The 20438-nt window shown below is 35.9% G+C and overlaps 1 protein-coding gene across 1 annotated transcript in view; it reads right to left on the bottom strand.

Annotated features, from left to right (window-relative positions):
• The window catches only part of LOC149816581 (ATP-dependent RNA helicase DEAH12, chloroplastic-like), a 73230-nt gene that overhangs the window by 40220 nt on the left and 12572 nt on the right, over nucleotides 1-20438 (bottom strand). Inside the window, exon 2 of the mRNA XM_089987401.1 lies at nucleotides 12212-15350. Coding sequence (XP_089843527.1) covers nucleotides 12212-15350 — 3139 coding nt within the window. The remainder of the gene's footprint in view (nucleotides 1-12211; nucleotides 15351-20438) is intronic.

Raw genomic sequence — 20438 nt, 5'->3', positions numbered from 1 at the left:
TAGTATTCATCAATAAGAACCACACAACACTCAAAAACGAGTATGTAAAGCAAAGAAGAAAAAACTTAACTCCAAATGGAAGAAAACCATACTTTAAGAGTTATTAGAGGTATTCATACATCACTATATGAGGAATCTCTAATTACAAAAAAATGCACTAAGACACATGATTTGAAATCATTTTTTAGATTCTTAAAAAATATCACTACATGAGAAATCTCTAATAAACATTACTACTCATAATATATGATAGCAAGTGTGTAGAAAAGAATGTGAATTATCTCAAGCTTTTATATGTTAAAGAATTTCAATCTCAACTCAACTTTTCTTTAAAAAAACTTCTCACACATATATAATTCATGCTTTTAAGCAAACATGCAAGAGATAACTTCAAAGTATCGAAGTTATTTGATAAAAAATTTAAATTCAAGGAGTCAAAAATGTCCATCAATACAAAGCTTTTAAATCATATGTAGGATTTGAAAAAACAACAATAAGATCACAAAGACTCCTAAAATCATACACACGAGTTCAAGATTGACATCAACTTATGCTTGAAAGATAAGCACGATTAACGACCTATTAAAGGAAGTTTTAAGCCATGACAAACATGTTCACCGATTTAACTAATTATCTTTTAAGAGATTTTAAAAATGTGATATACACAAAAGCAAAGGCTCAATGAAGAACCGAATAACACAAGTACTAAAAAACAAAAAACACATACATATAGATTATTAAGGAAGTAGATATTTCTTTATAATGCATGATACTAAATGAAAAAGAATACATACCAAATAACTTTAAGAAAGAAAAGAGAGAGAAAAAGAAAACTTCACCATTTTTTCTTAATATTTCTTGAATAACACGTTTTCCGATGCGCCAAAGAGCAACTCGATTACAACCTTGCTCTGATACCATGTTAGAAAGTATGCGGAAATGAATTACAAGAATGCATAATGCATTCATAAGGTCCAACATTGGACAAACACAACCCCATAATGGGGAATAACACAATGGTCCACTAAGGGACACCACAAGAAGCCTACGAAGAGACGTAAGTTACATAAACTTTATTGAATGAGGGCCTAAAAGGCCATACCTTACATGGGGGAATACCCCTCTATTTCTACACAAAGGAGTGAGAGAAAGAGTGAGAGAGAGAGAACATTGGGAGGCCCAAAAGGGGACTCGTTGGGCCCCCAACGGTCACATTTGTGACCGTTGGGGGTCCAACGACTCCTTTGGTTGGGACCCCCAATGCAATGCATTAAATGCATTTTACAATAAATGAAAAATAAAAAGGAAAAAGAAAATATAAAATAAAACACATGTAAAAGATGTAAAAAAAGACTAAAAATGCCCCTAATGGGCAGAATTACAAAAATACCCTTTATCGGGTATGATGAGATAAATACTGTTAAATTATGTTCATAATCATATAATGTAATATATATATTTTATATATATATGGTAATACATATACATATAATAATATATATGTATATGTATCTACTTATTATATATATATATATAATATATATTTCTATTTGTTTAGCCGTAGGGGTAGTTTAGTCTTTTTCCCTGTTTTACGCACATTCACTTTATGGATGTGATTGTAAATTTATTTTTATTTTCTTTCCTTTTGTTTTTTTATTTTCTTTTATTTCTTTTATGTAAAGTACCAAAAGGTACCTTGGGGGGCCCACTAACATAGACGTTGGGCCCTTTCCAACGGTCACATTTGTGACCGTTGGAGGGGCTCCAACGTCTATGAGTGGAGCCCCTCCAAGGCTCCTCTTGTGTTCTTATAAATAGGGGTTCTCCCCTTTGTATTTCTTCATGGCTTTGAGTCAAAGCCCAAGTGCTCAATAAATTGATTCCATTATTTTTATGCCTTTGCGCATTTGTGAGTTGTGCTTTTGTGCACAAGTGTTCTTATTGTGCATTCGTGTCGGGTTTATTATCAAGAATATTAAGGTCTTGATCTTAGTATCTTATTGGAGATACTTTCACATGGTATCAGAGCCTCGTTGAAGGAGGAGGATCGTGCATCCCGCCACTTGTGAAGTACCTCGAAAATTGTGCCTTCAAGTAAGTGAAGTTTTGGAGTAAATCATCTACTTCGGGCAATATTTTAGAAGCAACTTTTGTCAAGAAAAGTTTGAAAAACTTTTAAGGTACGCTTTATTTTCTATCGTCTTACCTCTCTAATGGGTGAAAAAGACTCTCACTTCTCCCTTGGGTTTAAACTTAGTGGTTCGAACTACCATGTTTGGGCCGGCAATATGGAGGCCCATATCAAAGGGAAAGGCCTTTGGGGATACGTTCAAGGTTCCATATCGGAACCCGAACCCAAACTTTCTATCATAGAGAAAGGGGATATTAAGATTCTTGAAGGTAAAGATAGACAAAAGGCCCTAGAAGAATATTCAAAAAAGCATGATGAGTGGGAAATGAAGAACTTCAAAATTTTATCTTGGATTTTTTCATCCGTTGAAACCAAGATCAATGCCAACATCATTAAGTTTAAAAGGGCCTCCGAAGCTTGGTTGTACCTTGAAAAAATGTATACTTCAAGGGACTTATCTCACAAATATTATCTCAAAAAGAAAGCTTTGACCCTTCAACAAAATGATTTGTCTATTCGGGAATATTTTGCTGAACTATCATCTACTTGGGACGAGCTTGCTATGCTCGAACCAAAATGGAGCGGAGAAGCTATTGAATTAAGGCACAAGCAACTAGAGGAAGATCGATTCTTCAACTTCCTAAATGGTCTTAGACCCGAATTTGAGCAAATTCGGTCCTCTCTCCTATCCGCTTTCACATCTCCCTCTATTGAAGATGTCATCACCAAGCTAAGTGGTGAGGAAACATGTATGGGGATTAGTAGAAATAACCCGAGTATCCTTGCTACACCTTCTCAAAGTGATTATGAAGTGGTTAATGTCGTGTCAAGACCCAAAAATAATTTGAAAACCTACAAACCACCCCATTTCAAAAATCAAAGGCAAGGAGGAAATGATCGATATGGCAAGAGAGACTATAGCAAATTAACTTGCCATTTTTGTAAAGAACCGGGGCATATCAAACCCCTTTGTCCCAAATGGAAGAAATTTCTTGCCGCAGCTTTAGCATCCCAATCAGAGGAACGACCTTCGTCATCAAATGAGTCTCTTTCGCTTCAACAAATTATAGATGCTCTTCAACCTATTCTCAAAGGAGGCATTTCTGGAGCTGCTATGTCATCCTTATCCTCTCTCGGTAAGACATCTTGGCTCCTTGATTCTGGTGCTTCATTTCATATGACTCCAAGTCCTTGTTTTCTTTCTGATTTTTCTAAAAAATTTCTTTCATCTTTTGTCTCAACGGCGGATGGAACACCTCTTGAAATTAAAGGAATGGGCAACTTTGAAAAACAAGACTTCTTTATCCCAAAAATTCGTCGTATACCAAAACTAAACTTAAACTTACTTTCCGTTTCTCAACTCTCGGACCATGGTTGCGATATAAAGTTTTCTTCTGATAAATGTTGGATACAGGATCGCCAGTCCGGGAAGTTGATTGGGGAAGGCTTTAGGAGAGGAGACCTCTACTATGTTGATTTTCTTAAAATTCCCAAGAATCAATTTTGTAATGTTGCTCAAAACAAATATATTCATGTATGGCATAAGAGATTGGGTCATCCCAACATTGTTAAAATCTCTTATTTGTCTTTTATTAAGCATCTTCATAATGAAAATTTTGTTTGTAATGAATATATTTTTGGAAAAATGAGAAGTCTTCCTTTTCCTCAAAGATCCATGTTTACAACAAGACCTTTTGAAATTGTTCACTCCGATGTATGGGGTCCGGCTCCGGTGATATCTAAGGGAGGTTTCTCATACTATGTTATCTTTGTGGACGATTTCACTAGGTTTAGTTGGATATATTTTCTTAAACATAAACATGAAGTTTTCTCAACTTTTAAAACATTTCATATGATGGTTTTAAATCAATTCAATGGAAATTTAAAAATTCTTAGAACCGATTCGGGTGGCGAATATCTTTCCAATGAATTCAAAAGTTATCTTGAAAATTATGGAATTCTCCATCAAAAGTCTTGTCCTAAAACCCCCCAACAAAATGGGTTGGCGGAACGAAAACATAGGCACATTATTGAAACAACACGAACTTTGCTCATTTCACAAAATATTCCGAAAAAACTTTGGGCTGAGGCAGCCCTTACATCTGTCTATCTCATAAATAGACTTCCATCTAAAAACTTGAACAAGATTTCCCCATTTGAAAAATTATACGAAAAAGAACCTGATTACAGCAGATTAAGGGTTTTTTGATGCAAATGTTTTGTCCTTACTGATAAAAATGACAAACTCTCTCCTAAGGCCATTCCGTGTGCCTTTCTTGGTTATTCTGAAACTCAAAAAGGCTTTCGCTGTTATGATATTAAATGTGATAAACTATATGTTTCCAGAAATGTAAGCTTCTTGGAAAATATTAGTGGTTTCGAAAAACTTGAAACTAATGACGAGAATATTGACTATTCATTTCTGTTTGATTTATTGACTGATGATGATGATACTAGTGATGATGAATCAAATCAAAATAACTTAAGCAATAATGAAACCCATTCTGAGTTCTCAACACTTCATTAACATATCAGTGAAAAAACACATAGAGATCCCATAACCTACTCTCATAGAGATAGGGATACTTTCAGAAGTGCCCTCGAAAGATATGATAATGAGTCTACATCTTCGAGTGAAGAAAACCTTCGTAGGACCGAAAGACTAAGAAGACCTCCTTCTAGGTTCATTTCATATGAGTCCTTTTCGCCTAAATATAGAGCATGTCTAAGCGCCATTCACTCTTACATAGAACCTAGGAACTTCGAGGAAGCACGAAATTGTCCGGAATGGATAGTCGCTATGAATAATGAACTTGAAGCTCTAAAGAAAGCAAAGACATGGGAGTTTCAAGACCTCCCTAAAGACAAGAAAGCAATAGGGTGTAGATGGGTGTTTAAAGTCAAGACTAAGAGTGATGGGTCCCTTGAGAGATATAAGGCCCGCTTAATTGTTAAAGGATATGGTCAAAAATATGGGATTGATTATGAGGAGACATTTGCCCCGGTAGCTCGGATGGTCACCGTCCGATGTCTTATAACCGTTGCCTCAATCAATAAATGGAACATCTATCAGATGGATGTTAAGAATGCCTTTTTAAACGAAGATCTAAACGAAGAAGTATATATGGATGCTCCTCCTGGAATGGAATCTCCTAAAGGAAAAGTGTTTCGCCTTCGGAAAGCACTTTATGGTTTAAAACAAGCTCCCAAGGCTTGGTATGATAGGTTTAACTCCGTAATGTTAGATAATGGTTTTTCATCCTGCTTTACTGATAATGATTTGTTTGTTAGAAAATCTAATGCAGGGATTGTTATTCTGCTACTATATGTGGATGACATGCTTATAACTGGGAGCGATTCTAACGGGATTAAAAGCATAAAATCCATTTTAAAGGATAAGTTTGAAATGTCTGACTTGGGTTTCTTAACTTATTTTTTGGGTATTGAGGTAGCATACTCTCATAGAGGATATTTTTTGTCTCAAACTAAGCTGGCATCTGAGATTATTGACAGGTCAGGTATTACGGACGATAAAATTTGTGAAACTCCTGCAATAGTAGGAGCTAAAATGAAAATTGATGATGGTGTTCCTCTCTCTGATCCTACTCCCTACAGGCAACATGCGGTGCATACGGCAAGTCAGTTTCAGCATGCACCAACTTTTGTTCACATGGGTGCTATCTTACGTGTCGTGAGATACCTAAAGCACACTATTAATAAGGGAGTTTTTCTGTCTTCCTCTTCTGAGTTAAAATTAATTGCTTATACTGACTTTGATTGGGGAGGTGACCCAAATAACTGTCACTCCACCACTGGTTTTTGTGTATTCTTAGGAGACTCATTGATCTCATGGAGATGCAAGAAACAGCAAAAGGTGTCTCTATCATCAACTGAAGCTGAATATCGTGCCATGGCGACTACTACCATAGAAATTGTTTGGATTCATCAATTGCTGGAAGACATGGGAATCACAATTGAAGGGCCCACCAAGCTATGTTGTGACAACAAAAGTGCGATTTATATTGCTAAAAATCACACCTTTCATGAGCGGACCAAACATATCGAGATGGATTGTCACTATGTTCGAGAGGCGTACCTCCAAGGAGTCATTGACCTTCCATATGTCACGTCCGAGTATCAGTTGGCGAATTTCTTCACTAAAGCATTGTGTGCTCCGCGTTTCAACTTCCTTCTTAGCAAACTCTCGGTCATCCTGTCCTAAGTTTGAGGGGGGGTGTTAAATTATGTTCATAATCATATAATGTAATATATATATTTTATATATATATGGTAATACATATACATATATTAATATATATGTATATGTATCTACTTATTACATATATAAAATATATATTTCTATTTGTTTAGCCGTAGGGGTAATTTAGTCTTTTTCCCTGTTTTACGCACATTCACTTTATGGATGTGATTGTAAATTTATTTTTATTTTCTTTCCTTTTGTTTTTTTATTTTCTTTTATGTAAAGTACCAAAAGGTACCTTGGGGGGCCCACTAACATAGACGTTGGGCCCTCTCCAACGGTCACATTTGTGACCGTTGGAGGGGCTCCAACGTCTATGAGTGGAGCCCCTCCAAGGCTCCTCTTGTGTTCTTATAAATAGGGGTTCTCCCCTTTGTATTTCTTCATGGCTTTGAGTCAAAGCCCAAGTGCTCAATAAATTGATTCCATTATTTTTATGCCTTTGCGCATTTGTGAGTTATTTGTGAGTTGTGCTTTTGTGCACAAGTGTTCTTATTGTGCATTCGTGTCAGGTTTATTATCAAAAATATTAAGGTCTTGATCTTAGTATCTTATTGGAGATACTTTCACAAATACATATATATATATATACATATATATGTATATATGATTACATATATTTTAACAGTTGATACATAGGTCATTTTTTAGTTGACGCAAGAACTATTAGAGTCCTAACACTAGTCATTCTAGCTATGGGTGCAAAAGTTTCCTCAGTCAATTTTATATTCTTGGTAGTATCCTTTAGCTACTAACCTAGCTTTATATCTTTTTAGAGTTTCATCACTCTTGGTTTTGATCTTAAAGACCCATATACATCTAATGGTTTTCTTGTTCAAAGGTAACAAAATTATTTTCCAAGTTTTAGCTTTCTTAAGAGCATCTAGTTCTGTCTATAGCTTCAATCCAATGAGAAGCATTTTTAGCTTCATTATCATGTGAGGGGTCATGGTATGAATGTAATGCTATTAGGCAAGTCCTATAATTAGGAGATAGTAACTCATAAGAGACAAACCTATATGGTGGAATAGGCACTCTACTAGACCTTCTAAGTGAAGTTTCTTTTATAAGTTCACTATAACGAGAAAAATTTTCTAAGGCACTAGTAGGATTGTTTTGCTCACGATGGGTATAAACTTAGAACTACTAATGATGTCATCACTACTTGGTGATGTCCCAATATTGGGATCTTCAAAACATTATCATCTATATTTTCATGATGACTCCAAGAATCATCATTAGTATATATATCTTCTTTTGGAGAGAGATCACATAAAAACATAGTCTATTTTCTCTTTCTTATTATTCTCTTCAAACCATTTTCATCTTCCAAGAATGTCACATTTTTAGAAATGTAAAGTTTATTATTTTTGGAATCGAAGCATCTATATCATTTTTTATTTTCACCGTACCTGATGAAAACACATTCAATAGCTTTAAGAGATAACTTGTCTCTTTTGCGTAAAAGTACAAAATATTTGCAACAAAAAATGCGTAAACGATTGAAATCAAGTGTTATTTTAAGCAATTTCTCATAAGGAGAAGCATTTTTTAACATGAAAAGCATTCTATTTATCAAATAAGTGGAGGTTAAAACGGCTTCGGCCCAAAAAAATTGGGAATATTTTTTGAAATAAGTAGAGTTCTAGTGGTTTTTATTATGTACTTATGTTTCTTTTCTGCTAGTCCGTTTTGTTGAGGTGTCTTAGGACAAGATCTTTGATGACAAATCTCATTTTGTTTTAAATAGTTTTGAAATTCATTGGATAGATATTCACCATCCGAATCGGATCTAAGAGTAGATATATTGCTTTGAAATTAATTTTTAACTTTAATGTGAAATTCTTTAAAGAAAGAAAAAACTTTTGATTTAAAGTTAAGGAAATAAATCCACACATATCTAGTAAAGTCATCAATAAAAGTAACATAATATGAGTAACTACCTTTAGATATGACCGAAAAAGGACCCTATACATCAGAGTGCACCAATTCAAAGGGTTTTATGGAAACAAAGTTTCTATTTGGAAACATAATGGATTTCATTTTTGCAAGTATACAATCTTTCCAATTCATATCTTTTTCATTACAAAATTTTTCTCCAAAAAGAAAACGATACATTTTAGAGTAGCTTGGATGTTTAAGTCTTTTATATCAAGTTTCAATTTCTTTATCTTGGGCATGGTTACAAAAAAAATTAGAGGAAGAGACAAAGTCCATAAAGTAAAGATATTCTTTCCTATGGCCTTGCCTAATCCGCTTTTCGAACAGAAGATCCTGCACAACACAACCCTTATATGGGAAAGATATTTCACACCCATGGTTGGCAATTTGAGAGACCGAAAAAAGGTTTAAATTCAATTTGAGGACAACCCTAATTTTTTGAACAAGAAAATTTGGAAGTTTTTAAAAGTTCTTATACTTTTGATTTCTAAAGAGGTTCCATCAACGGTAGAAACATAAGATAAGTTTGAATTGGTACATACATCGGATAAAGCATTCTCATGAGGGGTCATAAGAAAAGATGCTACCGAATTTAGAATCCAAGAATACGTATCGAGTGAAGAGGAAGAAGCAATGGTGGCACCCGTTGTAGATGATGTGGCTTTAAGAATTTGTTGAAGCGCCATGAAAATTTGACCAAGAGTGTCTTTAAGATCACCCTCACTTTTGCTTTCTTCATCCTTCTTGTGAGTATATTCCAACCTTATACTTAAAGGTTTCATTCAACTTAGGACAAATAAATGTAATGTGCCCCAGCTCATTACAATGATGACAAATAATCAATTTTCTTCCACCACTATAGTTATTATTATTACTATAGTTGTTTTGCCTCCCAAAGTGTGGAAGCTTATAAGCTTTAATATTGTTACTAGGTTTAGATAAAGATAACACTTCATCACAAGTTTTACTCATTCCAAGACGAGTTTCTTCTTGAACAATTGCAACAATAACAACCTCAAGAGGGAGAGGAGTAGATCTATGCAAAAGAGAAGATCTAACTTGCTCCAATTCGGGATGAAGCCCATACAAAAATTAAAAGAATCTCTCTTGTTTCATTTGTTTTTGCCTAAGTTTCATATCTTCAATAGCAACCCAGTTAAGCTTCAAAACTGCAAATTCACCCCATAGGGGATTCAACGCACTATAAAAATCTTGAATACTTAAGTCCCCTTGTTTGGTGGTCCTAGCATTTTCTTGTAAAAAATATGCTATTGCAAGATCCATTTGGGCATACATAGTACATACCCTTCATGAAAAACCAAGCTTCATTTTCTTTTCAAAATTTAGCAATATTAGAACATACCTTAAGTTCGACATTGTTCATGAACCATACAAGAATTTTTGCAAGGTTGCTCTCCCAATCTTCCATTTGCTTATGATGATCCTCAATGGCTTTGGCACGAGCATTTCCCTTTAGAGCCTTCTCTTGACCTATTTTTAGTTTGGTGAACTTGAGTTGAGGTTCGGGGATTGTGCCCATCACATAACCCCAAAGCTTCTTTCCCTTTAGATTATTCTCCATGGTGAAGGCCCACATCATGTGGTTTTTAACATTGAGTTTGAAGGAGAGGTCGATTTGGTCTCCATTAATGAGAAGAAGAGAGAGAAAATAAGAGAATGAGAAAACAAAGTTTTAACAAACTTTGTCACAAATACAAACACTTCATAGCAACCTTCCACAAGTCCAATAGCACAATGGCTCTGTTACCATGTAATGAAATAAGTGGAAGCAGAAATACTTGCCACTAAGGGCTTACAAGATTACACTTACACACGTACACATACACAAGTTCACTATCGAACTAAACAAAAGCCAATAAGGCAATAACAAGAGTGAAAAAATATAAGATATTATTCACCAAATGCTTAACAAAAAACATTAAAGAACAAGGGGGTTTTAACCCCTATTTATACACAAAAAGACCCAGGAGGGGTTGTTGGGAGCTCCCAACGGTAATATTTATGATCGTTGGGTACTCAACAACTCTTTGGGTCAATGCCCAAAGAGCCCTTAGTCTTTAAATAAAAGAAAAAAAAAAGAAAAATACTAAAAACAATTATCCTTAGTGGATATTTTATTACAAGGGAAAAAGACCAAAATACCCCTGACTCAAAACAGAAATTACATATATATAATTTAACATCTTCTTCGTTGTAATATGCATGCATTTCTAAGCATTTTGTTAATGTGAAACATTTTATATTTTTTACTTGTGAGTTGTTAGTGTGTTTATTTCAAACCCCATATGTTGTAAGGCTTTTGTTTAAAGCTTTTAGTGAATACAAATCTTATTTTTTATGTTTGTTGCATGCCCTTGTGGGTGATTTGTGTGGATTTGTGATTGTGTAATTGACCCATTAGTGGTCATTGTGATTGTGTATGTCCATAATTGACATCTTTGCATTTCATTACATGATGTTGAGAAGAACCCATAAAACATGAGATGGTATGGCCACTGTTATTACCCACTTCGACCATCTGAGTTGCAGGATTCTATTATAGCTCTATTGATGTACTTCCATGATGCTATTTCTCATGAGAATGGGCCAAAGAAGACATTTTACCTGATTACCAAAAATAAGTTGTAGGTCAATATGCTTCTCTATATGATCAAGGCTTGCCAACACACTAATTAAGGTGTGAAGTTGGTGTTACAATAAGTTATTATCCACATAAAGAGGTCAAGGATAAACACTTACCAAAAACAAAATACAAGTCTAAGATTGATTTTTGCAAACATCTAAAAGCACTTCCTTAGATCTCCATTAAGAGATCAGTAACTTGAGAAGCATAATCCCTAATATATCAAGTTATAATCCCACCTAGGCTACCTAGGCACAAGTCTGTCGCCTAGGTGCTTAGGCAAGTACCAAGGTGGGAGGAGGAGAGGCACCAAGATTGGCATTTTACATTTGCTTTTTTATAATGTTTAAAACATTAGTCGTACTTTGATTGTGTAGTTTGAAATATTTACATTTTTCAGTATCTTTTCTTAATGTGATGATTTTTTATATTCTTATTTTAAATAATTTTATTCTTTAGAGGTTATCTAGGTGACATAGCTAAACAAAATATTTGTTTAGATAGATTTAAATGTAAGAAATGTAATTATGTTTTAATTTTAGCTTCTTTCATGAACTATATTTTTAAGTTTCAGTTGTTTTAGGTTTCATAAACTGTGTTGAATATTTCTTATTACTTTTAAGAATTAATGATATTTTTTTCTTTTTGGTCCCAACTAGGCCGACTAGTGCATCTATGCGCCGACTAGCAATTTTGACTACTTAGCCCTTAATAGAGGCTAGAAACAATTTGAGAGAGAGATTTTAAAATCCAGTCACAAGTTCCTACTCACCAAAAAGAAGCTGGTCTCTTCAAAGGCACGATTTCACATGACAGAGTTCAATGAAAGATGACAGTTTTTAAGCAAAAAGATTATAATACCCTTAGTCCTAGAAGACTACATCAGACATAAAAGAAAGACAAGAGTATCCACCAAAAAAGGATAAACATAAATAAAAGCATAACATATGAAATCTATGGTTTAATAAGGAGCAATTAAAAGGTATTTAATCACAAAGAATCAGATACCTTAGGTTGACTAAAGACAACATTTATCAAGAAGCAGGAGCTTTAAGTGAGAATAAAAGAAACACAAGATTGAATCCTAACCAGATAGCAACTACTATGAAGGGATATCGAGCAAACAAAAGTAGCAAAAAAATCAAGAATATCAAATAATGAACAAGATATTGAAAAAGAGACAACTGAAATTGAGATTTAGATTTTACATGAAATCTACATGCAACAGAAATACCTTTCTGAAATTTCATCTTCTCAAATAAAGAATCCAACTCGTTCTTGATAACAAAATATACAGAAGAAGGACATGAGACTAGGCTGTGAAACATGTGTTCACAAAGTATTTTTTGCCAAGGGAGACAGCAGGAAAGTACTTTGCCATTAAGGTGATCCAAAGCCATCGCTGCCCTGAGATGGAGATTTCCATCAAAGGTTATCAAAGCCTTTACTGAATAATCTTTTGGTTCAGAGTTAAACACATGTACATGGCACCTATCACTGGGTACAAAATCACTGATTTCTTTAAGAAGAGCTTCCTCGCAAGCACTACCTGAAGGCTGATTGACTACTTCTCCTCGCAACAAGTGAACATCTAGTATTCTCTTTGTTGTTCTATTTCTCAACGCCTCCCATATTTCAGCTTCCACCACATCTTTACCAAGTCCCATTATGACAGCAGAATTTGGAAATCTTGTGCTAACATCACAATGTACATATCTTCCACCAATTAGTACTGTTGCACATTCTTGCGCAACAACATCCACCTCATGAGGCGCACATCTGATGATAGCAATACCCTTGCTTTGCCTACGAGGCCATGTAACCTTTGCTTTGACTGCAGGGAAGGAAAACACTTTAGGATCAACACCAAAGGCAGGCCTTAAAGGATACACCTTTAAAGGGAAGCCATCGACTTCTGCGTCATTCATTTTTGTAACTGCCTTTTCAGCAGCTTCTGGACAAAGAAATGTTATTTTCGCCAGTTTTTGAAAGTTATCACCTTCTTGTGAAACTCCAGAATACTTGTGAAAATTAGCAACACTAGAGGTACAGCTGTCAAAGGACATAAGAAGTTCTTTATCGTCAAGACTGTGGCCTCTAGGATGGGAAACTTCAACTGTTAGAAATCTCTTTTCTAGTTCCAGATGCTTAATTTCAGCACCAGCACCAAATAGTGCCAAAGGAGGAGTGCTACCATGTCCATGAAACAAATATTTTTCAATGCATTCATTTTTAATCCATCTTGTTTCAGAGTCAAGTGCACAATTTACCATGCTAAAAGCCTTATCCAAGCATTTAGAAGAAGCAAATATTTGAATCTCTCTCCTATCAAATTGAACATCAACAGAAATTCGGTCATCCTCACATGACTTTTGAATTCGTGAAATAAGACAACGCAGATTATGGCTTGATTTTCCACATAATCTTCTCAACACATTATTTCCAACTGCAGAAATGATTCTCTTCAGCATTATCCGATCACTGAGTTGGAGAATATCAAACATGGGAGGAGGTTCAATTGCACTCAGACATTCATAATCAATGGCTGTTACACAGACTAAATATTGCCTGGATACAGATAGAAGCTCACCATAAATGACCCAGTTAGGTTTCTGACCATATGCTAGCAACGAACATGATGGATGGAGTTGTGCTATTTGTCCTGTCATAGCTACTTCATATCCAAGACGTTCATATCCACTGAAAACAGCAACATTTTCTGCAAGAGAGGAAAGTATGATCATCTTCAACATGCTATCATGTTTGCTAGGCAGATGTGGCTGCCACATCCAATAACTTGGTGTGATTATATTGAGTTCATGTTTGAGGCAGTGTTCTAACTCAAGCACAGCTTCCTTGCATCTCCGCATGGTTTTAGCATTAATACTGTTCTCCCAGCACCACTTATTTTTCCTAGATTGGACTGCATCCTCCCATTCCTTATAAACAGCAAGGAGAGTGAATAAATCACCATCAGGATGACAGAAATGAAGCTTAAGGCAATCAGACTTTGTTTTCTCCTCGTCACTTCCAACTCTGCAAAATATACTACTTGCATTTGCCATTACAGCAGCAAGAATAACACCTTCTCGTCGCAGACCATAGTCAATGCTACGAAGAATAAGTTTACCAAGACGAGGCTCAATACCCAGTTTTACAAGGTAATGACCACAATCTGTTAACTCCAACTTGTCATTCTTCCAAATGACGGCACCCAAATGAACCAAGTTTCTGATAGCCAGTTTTATTGACTCTGGACTAGGAGAATCCACGAAGTCAAAGTCTAGTATACTAGTAATGCCAAAAGCAACAATCTTTAAAACAGCAATGCCAAGATGAACCCTACTAATTTCAGGATCTTGGTGGGATGTCATGGACTGAAATTCTTGCTCTGAGTAAAGCCGGTAACATTTACCAGGTTCTGTTCGACCTGCACGGCCAGCTCGTTGATTAGCAGAACTTTGGCTGACCTTACATACTTTGAGTATATTTGTTCCAGTACTAGGGTCAAACCTACACTCTTTAACCATACCAGAGTCAATTACATACCTCACACCTGGAATGGTCAGAGAAGTCTCCGCAACATTTGTGGCAAAAATGACTTTCCTTTTACCTGGATAATTCTGAAAAACACGACTTTGTTCCTCACAAGACAGTTTTCCATGCAATGCCAATGCAACTGCAGAAAGATTCTGAAAATTTTCACAAGCCCACTCCACTTCTGCCTGAGAAGTCAAAAATGCAAGAACAGACCCATCCTTCTCTGTTTTGTGAATTTCATTCACCATCCTAACAACATCAATAACATATGGGCTGCTTAGAAAACCATTCTTTGAAAAAATAGTGCATGAAGATTCTGAAGAACTTGGAACATATTTAATATCAACAGGGTAACTTCTGCCCATAACATTTAATGTGTCACAGCCAAAAAAGTAGTCTGAAAGCTTTCTTGCATCAGCTGTAGCAGACATTATAATAAGTCTAAGGTCAGGCCTCTGGAGCAGCAACTTTTTCACCAAAGCCAAAAGAAGATCAGTGTTCAAGCTTCTTTCATGAGCTTCATCTACAACAATGAATGAAACACTAGACAATTTTGCATCATTCATGAAGTGCTGGAGAAGACAATTGTCTGTCATATAAATTATCTTCGGACTGAGTTGTTGAAAAGAAGAGTAAGAAGGATAGCAAATAACAGAGTTTTCTGCATAACACCCATTGCTTTCTTCTCCTACCCTTTGTGCTAAAGATAAAGCAGCAATTTTGCGAGGTTGAGTGCATATAACTGATCCATCTTTAGTTAACTCTGAATCAGCAAGATATTGAATAAACTGGGTACTCTTCCCACAACCAGTTTCCCCGATCAAAACCATAACCTGCAAGCAGAATAGCATGTAAAATACAATGAAGAACATGTGAAAAGAGGAAACCCATAGAGCAAGTACAGAAGCAGAACTGCAGAATAAAATCATAATAAAAGGAATGATCTAGCAAGTCATATACTGAAAGATATCAATCACAATTAGGTTTCAAATACAAATCTAGCACATACAACACTGTCTTGAACAGTGGTTTATTTATTATGTCAGATGGTTTTATCATGTCTAATACACCATGAGATTCTATTTTTCAGAGGGTGAAACTCAATGGTTCACAACTCATGAAAATAAGGGTGGTCTACAAGTGGTCTAAAACCACATATTCCAGCCAACTTTACACAAGAAAGTAGTAAACAGAACATGCTAAACATGTTCCAAAGGTTAGATTTTGCATTTGGAGCTTACAAACAACAACAAACAACAACAACAACTACGCCTTCATCCCAAAACAATTGGGGTCGGCGATATGAACCAACAAAGAAAATCATTATGGGTCTTCCACATGAATCCTTCTCCTCCATTCATTTCTATCCAATGCCATGTCCTCGGTGAGGTTCAAAGCATTCATATCCTTTCTTATCACCTCCATCCATGTCTTCCTAGGCCTACCCCGACCTCTTTTAACTAATATATTTTCCCATTTCTCCATCCTTCTAACTGGAGCATCATTAGGCCTTCGTCGAATATGTCCAAACCACCGTAAACGATTCTCTCTCATCTTATTTTCAATGGGTGCAACGCCTACTTCTTACGTATCTCCTCGTTCCGAATCTTATCTTTTATTGTATTTTCACACATCCATCTCAGCATACGCATCTCAGCTACACTCATTTTTTGAATATGATGTCTCTTGGCAGCCCAACATTCCGTACTATATAGTAAAGCGGGCCTAATAGTCGTCCTATAAAACTTTCCCTTCAACCGCAATGGCATTCTACGATCGCACAACACTCCAGTTGCACTCTTCCATTTCATCCACCCAACCTTTATCCTATGATTTACATCTCCATCAATTTCTCCATACTTTTGAATGATAGATCCCAAATATTTGAAAGAATCATCCACCGGTATTTCGTGCTCACCAAGCTTCACTACACTCCCATCACTAATTCGTTGCTTACTAAATCGACATTCCATGTATTTTGTCTTACTCTTACTCAACTTAAAACCTCTTGCTTCCAATGTCTGTCTCCATAATTCTAACTTAGCATTAACCCCAGCTCTAGACTCATCAATCAAAACAATATCATCAACAAACAACATACACCACGGCACATTTTCTTGAATTGATCTCGTAAGCTCATCCATCACTATAGCAAATAGGAAAGGGCTTAATGCAGATCCTTAATGTAACCCAACCGTTAAAGGAAAATTGGTTGTCACCCCTCCACAAGTGCGGACATTGGTTACTATTCCTTCATACATATCTTTAATTATACTAATGTACTTGAGAGAAACACCTTTCTTCATCATTGTCAACCAGAGAACGTCCCTAGGTACTCTATCGTAAGCCTTCTCCAAATCAATAAAAACCATATGCAAATCTTTGTTCCTCTCTCTATTTCTCTCAATAAGTTGTCTAAGAAGATGTATAGCTTCCATAGTTGATCTTTCAGGCATAAAACCAAATTGATTCTCCGATATCATGATAATCTTCCTCAACCTAGACTCAATCACCCTCTCCCAAAGTTTCATAGTATGACTCATGAGTTTTATACCACGATAGTTTGTGCAATCTTGTATATCACCCTTATTCTTATATAGAGGCACCAAAGTACTCTTCCTCCACTCATTAGGCATCTTATTTGTCCGCCAAATCTGGTCAAAAAGATTTGTCAACCATTCTAAATCTTTCTCTCCCAAGCATTTCCAAGCCTCGATAGGTATACCATCTGGGCCAACTGCCCTTCTTGATTTCATTTTCTTCAAAGCCTCTGCAATTTCTTTCTTTTGAATCTTGCGCATGAAGTCACGATTCATCTCATGAAAAGGAATTGAAAATTCTCCAAGATCCTGAGCATGACTTTCATTAAATAGCTTATCAAAATAATTTTTCCATCTCTCCTTAATCTCCTCATCTTTGACTAAAACCCTTTGCGTTTCATCTTTAATACATCTAACCATACCCAGATCCCTCGATTTCCTATCTCTCATCTTTGCAAGCCTATAAATATCCTTCTCACCCTCTTTGGTATCCAACTTGTCATAAACCTCCTTATATACTTTATCCCTCGTGTTCCGAACTACTTTTTTAGCTTCCTTCTTTGCTATCATATACTTCTCCAAATTCTCATTATCACGATTTTTACTTATATTTCTATAACACTCTCTTTTAACCTTAATAGCTAATTTGACATCCTCGTTCCACCACGATGTATCCTTACCTAGCGGTGCACCGCCTTTAGACTCACCCAATACCTCCTTAGCCACCTTTCTCATGCCACCCGCTATCTTATTCCATATAGATTCTGAATCCTCCTCGAGACACCAATCAACTTCCTTAACTACCCGCTCTACAAACATTCCTTGTTTAGCTTCTTTCAGTGCCCACCACTTAATTCTAGGATCTATCATATGTCTATCCCTTTTACGGTATTGTCTAATTCTAAGATCTAAAATTAAGACTCTATGTTGTGTAGCTACACTTTCTCCCGGTATAACCTTACAATCGATGCAACAACCCCTATCTCTCTTTCTAAGTAGGAAAAAATCTATTTGACTCGTATTAACCCCACTTTTAAATGTTACTAGGTGAGACTCCCTCTTCCTAAACCAAGTGTTTGCTAAGATCATATCATAGGAAAAACCAAAATCTAAAATCCTTTCTCCACTTTCGTTTCTTTCTCCTATATCATAGCCTCCATGGATACTCTCAAATCCATCCCTACTAATGCCTACATGCCCATTAAGGTCACCGCCGATGAAAAGCCTTTCTCCATAAGATATCCCTTGTACTACTCCATCTAAATCTTCCCAAAATTGACGCTTAATGGAATCATCTAAACCTACTTGAGGTGCATAAACACTAATAATATTAATAATATTTGTACCTAATACTAATTTAATAAGTAAAATCCTATCACCCTTCCTACGGACCTCAACTACATTATCTATAAACTCACGACTCATAACAATCCCTACTCCATTCCTATTCCTATATACCAAATCGTATATCCCCAAGGTTCTATCACTTTTGCTTTCTCATCTACCCATTTGGTCTCTTGTAGACATAAAATATCAATCTTTCTCCTACACATAACATCTACTAACTCTACCAACTTACCAGTTAAAGATCCTATGTTCCAAGTGGCTAACCTAATTTGGAGTTTAGATCCATTTAAATCAAGTGTGCCATGTTTAGCATGTTCTGTTTAGCATCTAAGCTCCAAATGCAAAATCTACCCTTTGGATCATGTTTAGCATATTTTGTTTACTACTTTCATGTGTCAAAGTTGGCTCAAATATGTTGTTGTATACCACTTTTAGATCACCCTTATTTTCATGAATTGTGAGCCATTGTTCATTTTTGCTGTCTCAAAAATAGGATCTTATGAAGTATTAGACATGATAAAACCTTCTAATGCAGTAAATAAACCATGTTAAACATAATTGTATGGTTAGATCTACCATTTGGTGGCTAAATCCATACAAACAAGAGCATGTACCACCATATGGCATCATGGTATAGAACCACCTTATATATATATATATATATATATATATATATATATATATATATATATATATAAATCTTACATTCACTGTTATCCTAAAAAGAAGGATCAAACTACGGTTGTGTATGTCACTACAACCTTATCAGGAGAGATTCATCTATATATGCCCATTAGGGTTCACACAAGTTGTGGATGATTTTCCATCAGTTACTCAAGCAGACATTGATGACCAAGGAATGTCATCTAAGAAACGAACTTATAGACATGAAGAGAGGTAACCTAAATGTGTCAGACCTTTTAAATCGAGTTAAAAATGTGGTTGGCCAGTTTGCAGCCATTAACCACATAACCTATGAAGATATATGCATTGCAAACCATGAAGGGACTGGGTCCAAATTACAATATTTTGTGGCTATGTATATGGATCAAGTTCCTTGACCTTCATTGAGTTTTGGTGCATGTTACAGGTTATGCTTAATATTTCATAAAAAAACAGAGATCAGCCTTAGGATGGTCATAGCTGCTGCTAATATGACTTATTTCTCACAATAGAAACAATAAGGAGAGGTGTAATTCTCAAGGAAGAAACCAAAATAATTTTACCAAACATAGTGTAGGTCTTTTGCCCTGATCTCTGAATTCCTGGCTCCCTTGTTCTAGTGTTGCCTGTAACATGCAAGGAGATTGAAGCTATGCAAGGAGATTGAGGCTATGCAAGCTTAATTGTTACTTGCAATATGTTTTCACCTACAAATCTCCTATTTCCCTTTTTTCCAACTGATTTGTGTCCTCTTACTTTTCACTCTGAGGTCTATGACCGAGCTTCAACATGCAGCAGGCCCATGTGTCCTCATATGCATCACAAGATCTGGATACACTAAGAACATCTTTTAGTTAATTGGTTGTGCAACATAATTCAACTGGAGATCCATGGGAGACTAAGGCTAACTTGTAGTCATGGGAGCCAAAAACAGGTGCAAGTCTTTCTCTTAGAATATGCAGTTCTTGGATTCAAGAGCAGCTCACCATGTGAAAGGTGATTCTAGCAAGGTTCTCAAACCATAGATCAATGAGGTGATGGGTGATGTGTGTAATGAAACACTAATGAAAAGACATAATGTCACTAAGTAAGAGATGCACAAGCATACAAGCAATAGGCCACTAATGGGCAAAAAATACAATAAGCCACAAAGTGGCAATCGACTAACACACACAATATGAGAGAGAGAGCTAAAAAATATGTAAACTCTTATTGAGAAAAGCTTAAACAAGCTTACAAAGTAGTGGGAAAAAGTATACACAAAAGGAACCAAAGAGGGGCTCCACATAGTGTCATTGGAGCCCCTCCAATGGTCATATTTATGACCGTTGGAGGGGTCCAACGACTCTATAGTGGACCCCTCTTTACAAT

The sequence above is a fragment of the Nuphar pumila genome, chromosome 14 (genome assembly GCF_984573655.1).
Source record: "Nuphar pumila chromosome 14, dmNupPumi1.hap1.1, whole genome shotgun sequence".
Lineage (NCBI taxonomy): Eukaryota > Viridiplantae > Streptophyta > Magnoliopsida > Nymphaeales > Nymphaeaceae > Nuphar > Nuphar pumila.
The sequence above is the reverse complement of the archived record's forward strand: the minus strand, read 5'-3'. Positions and strand labels throughout refer to the sequence as shown.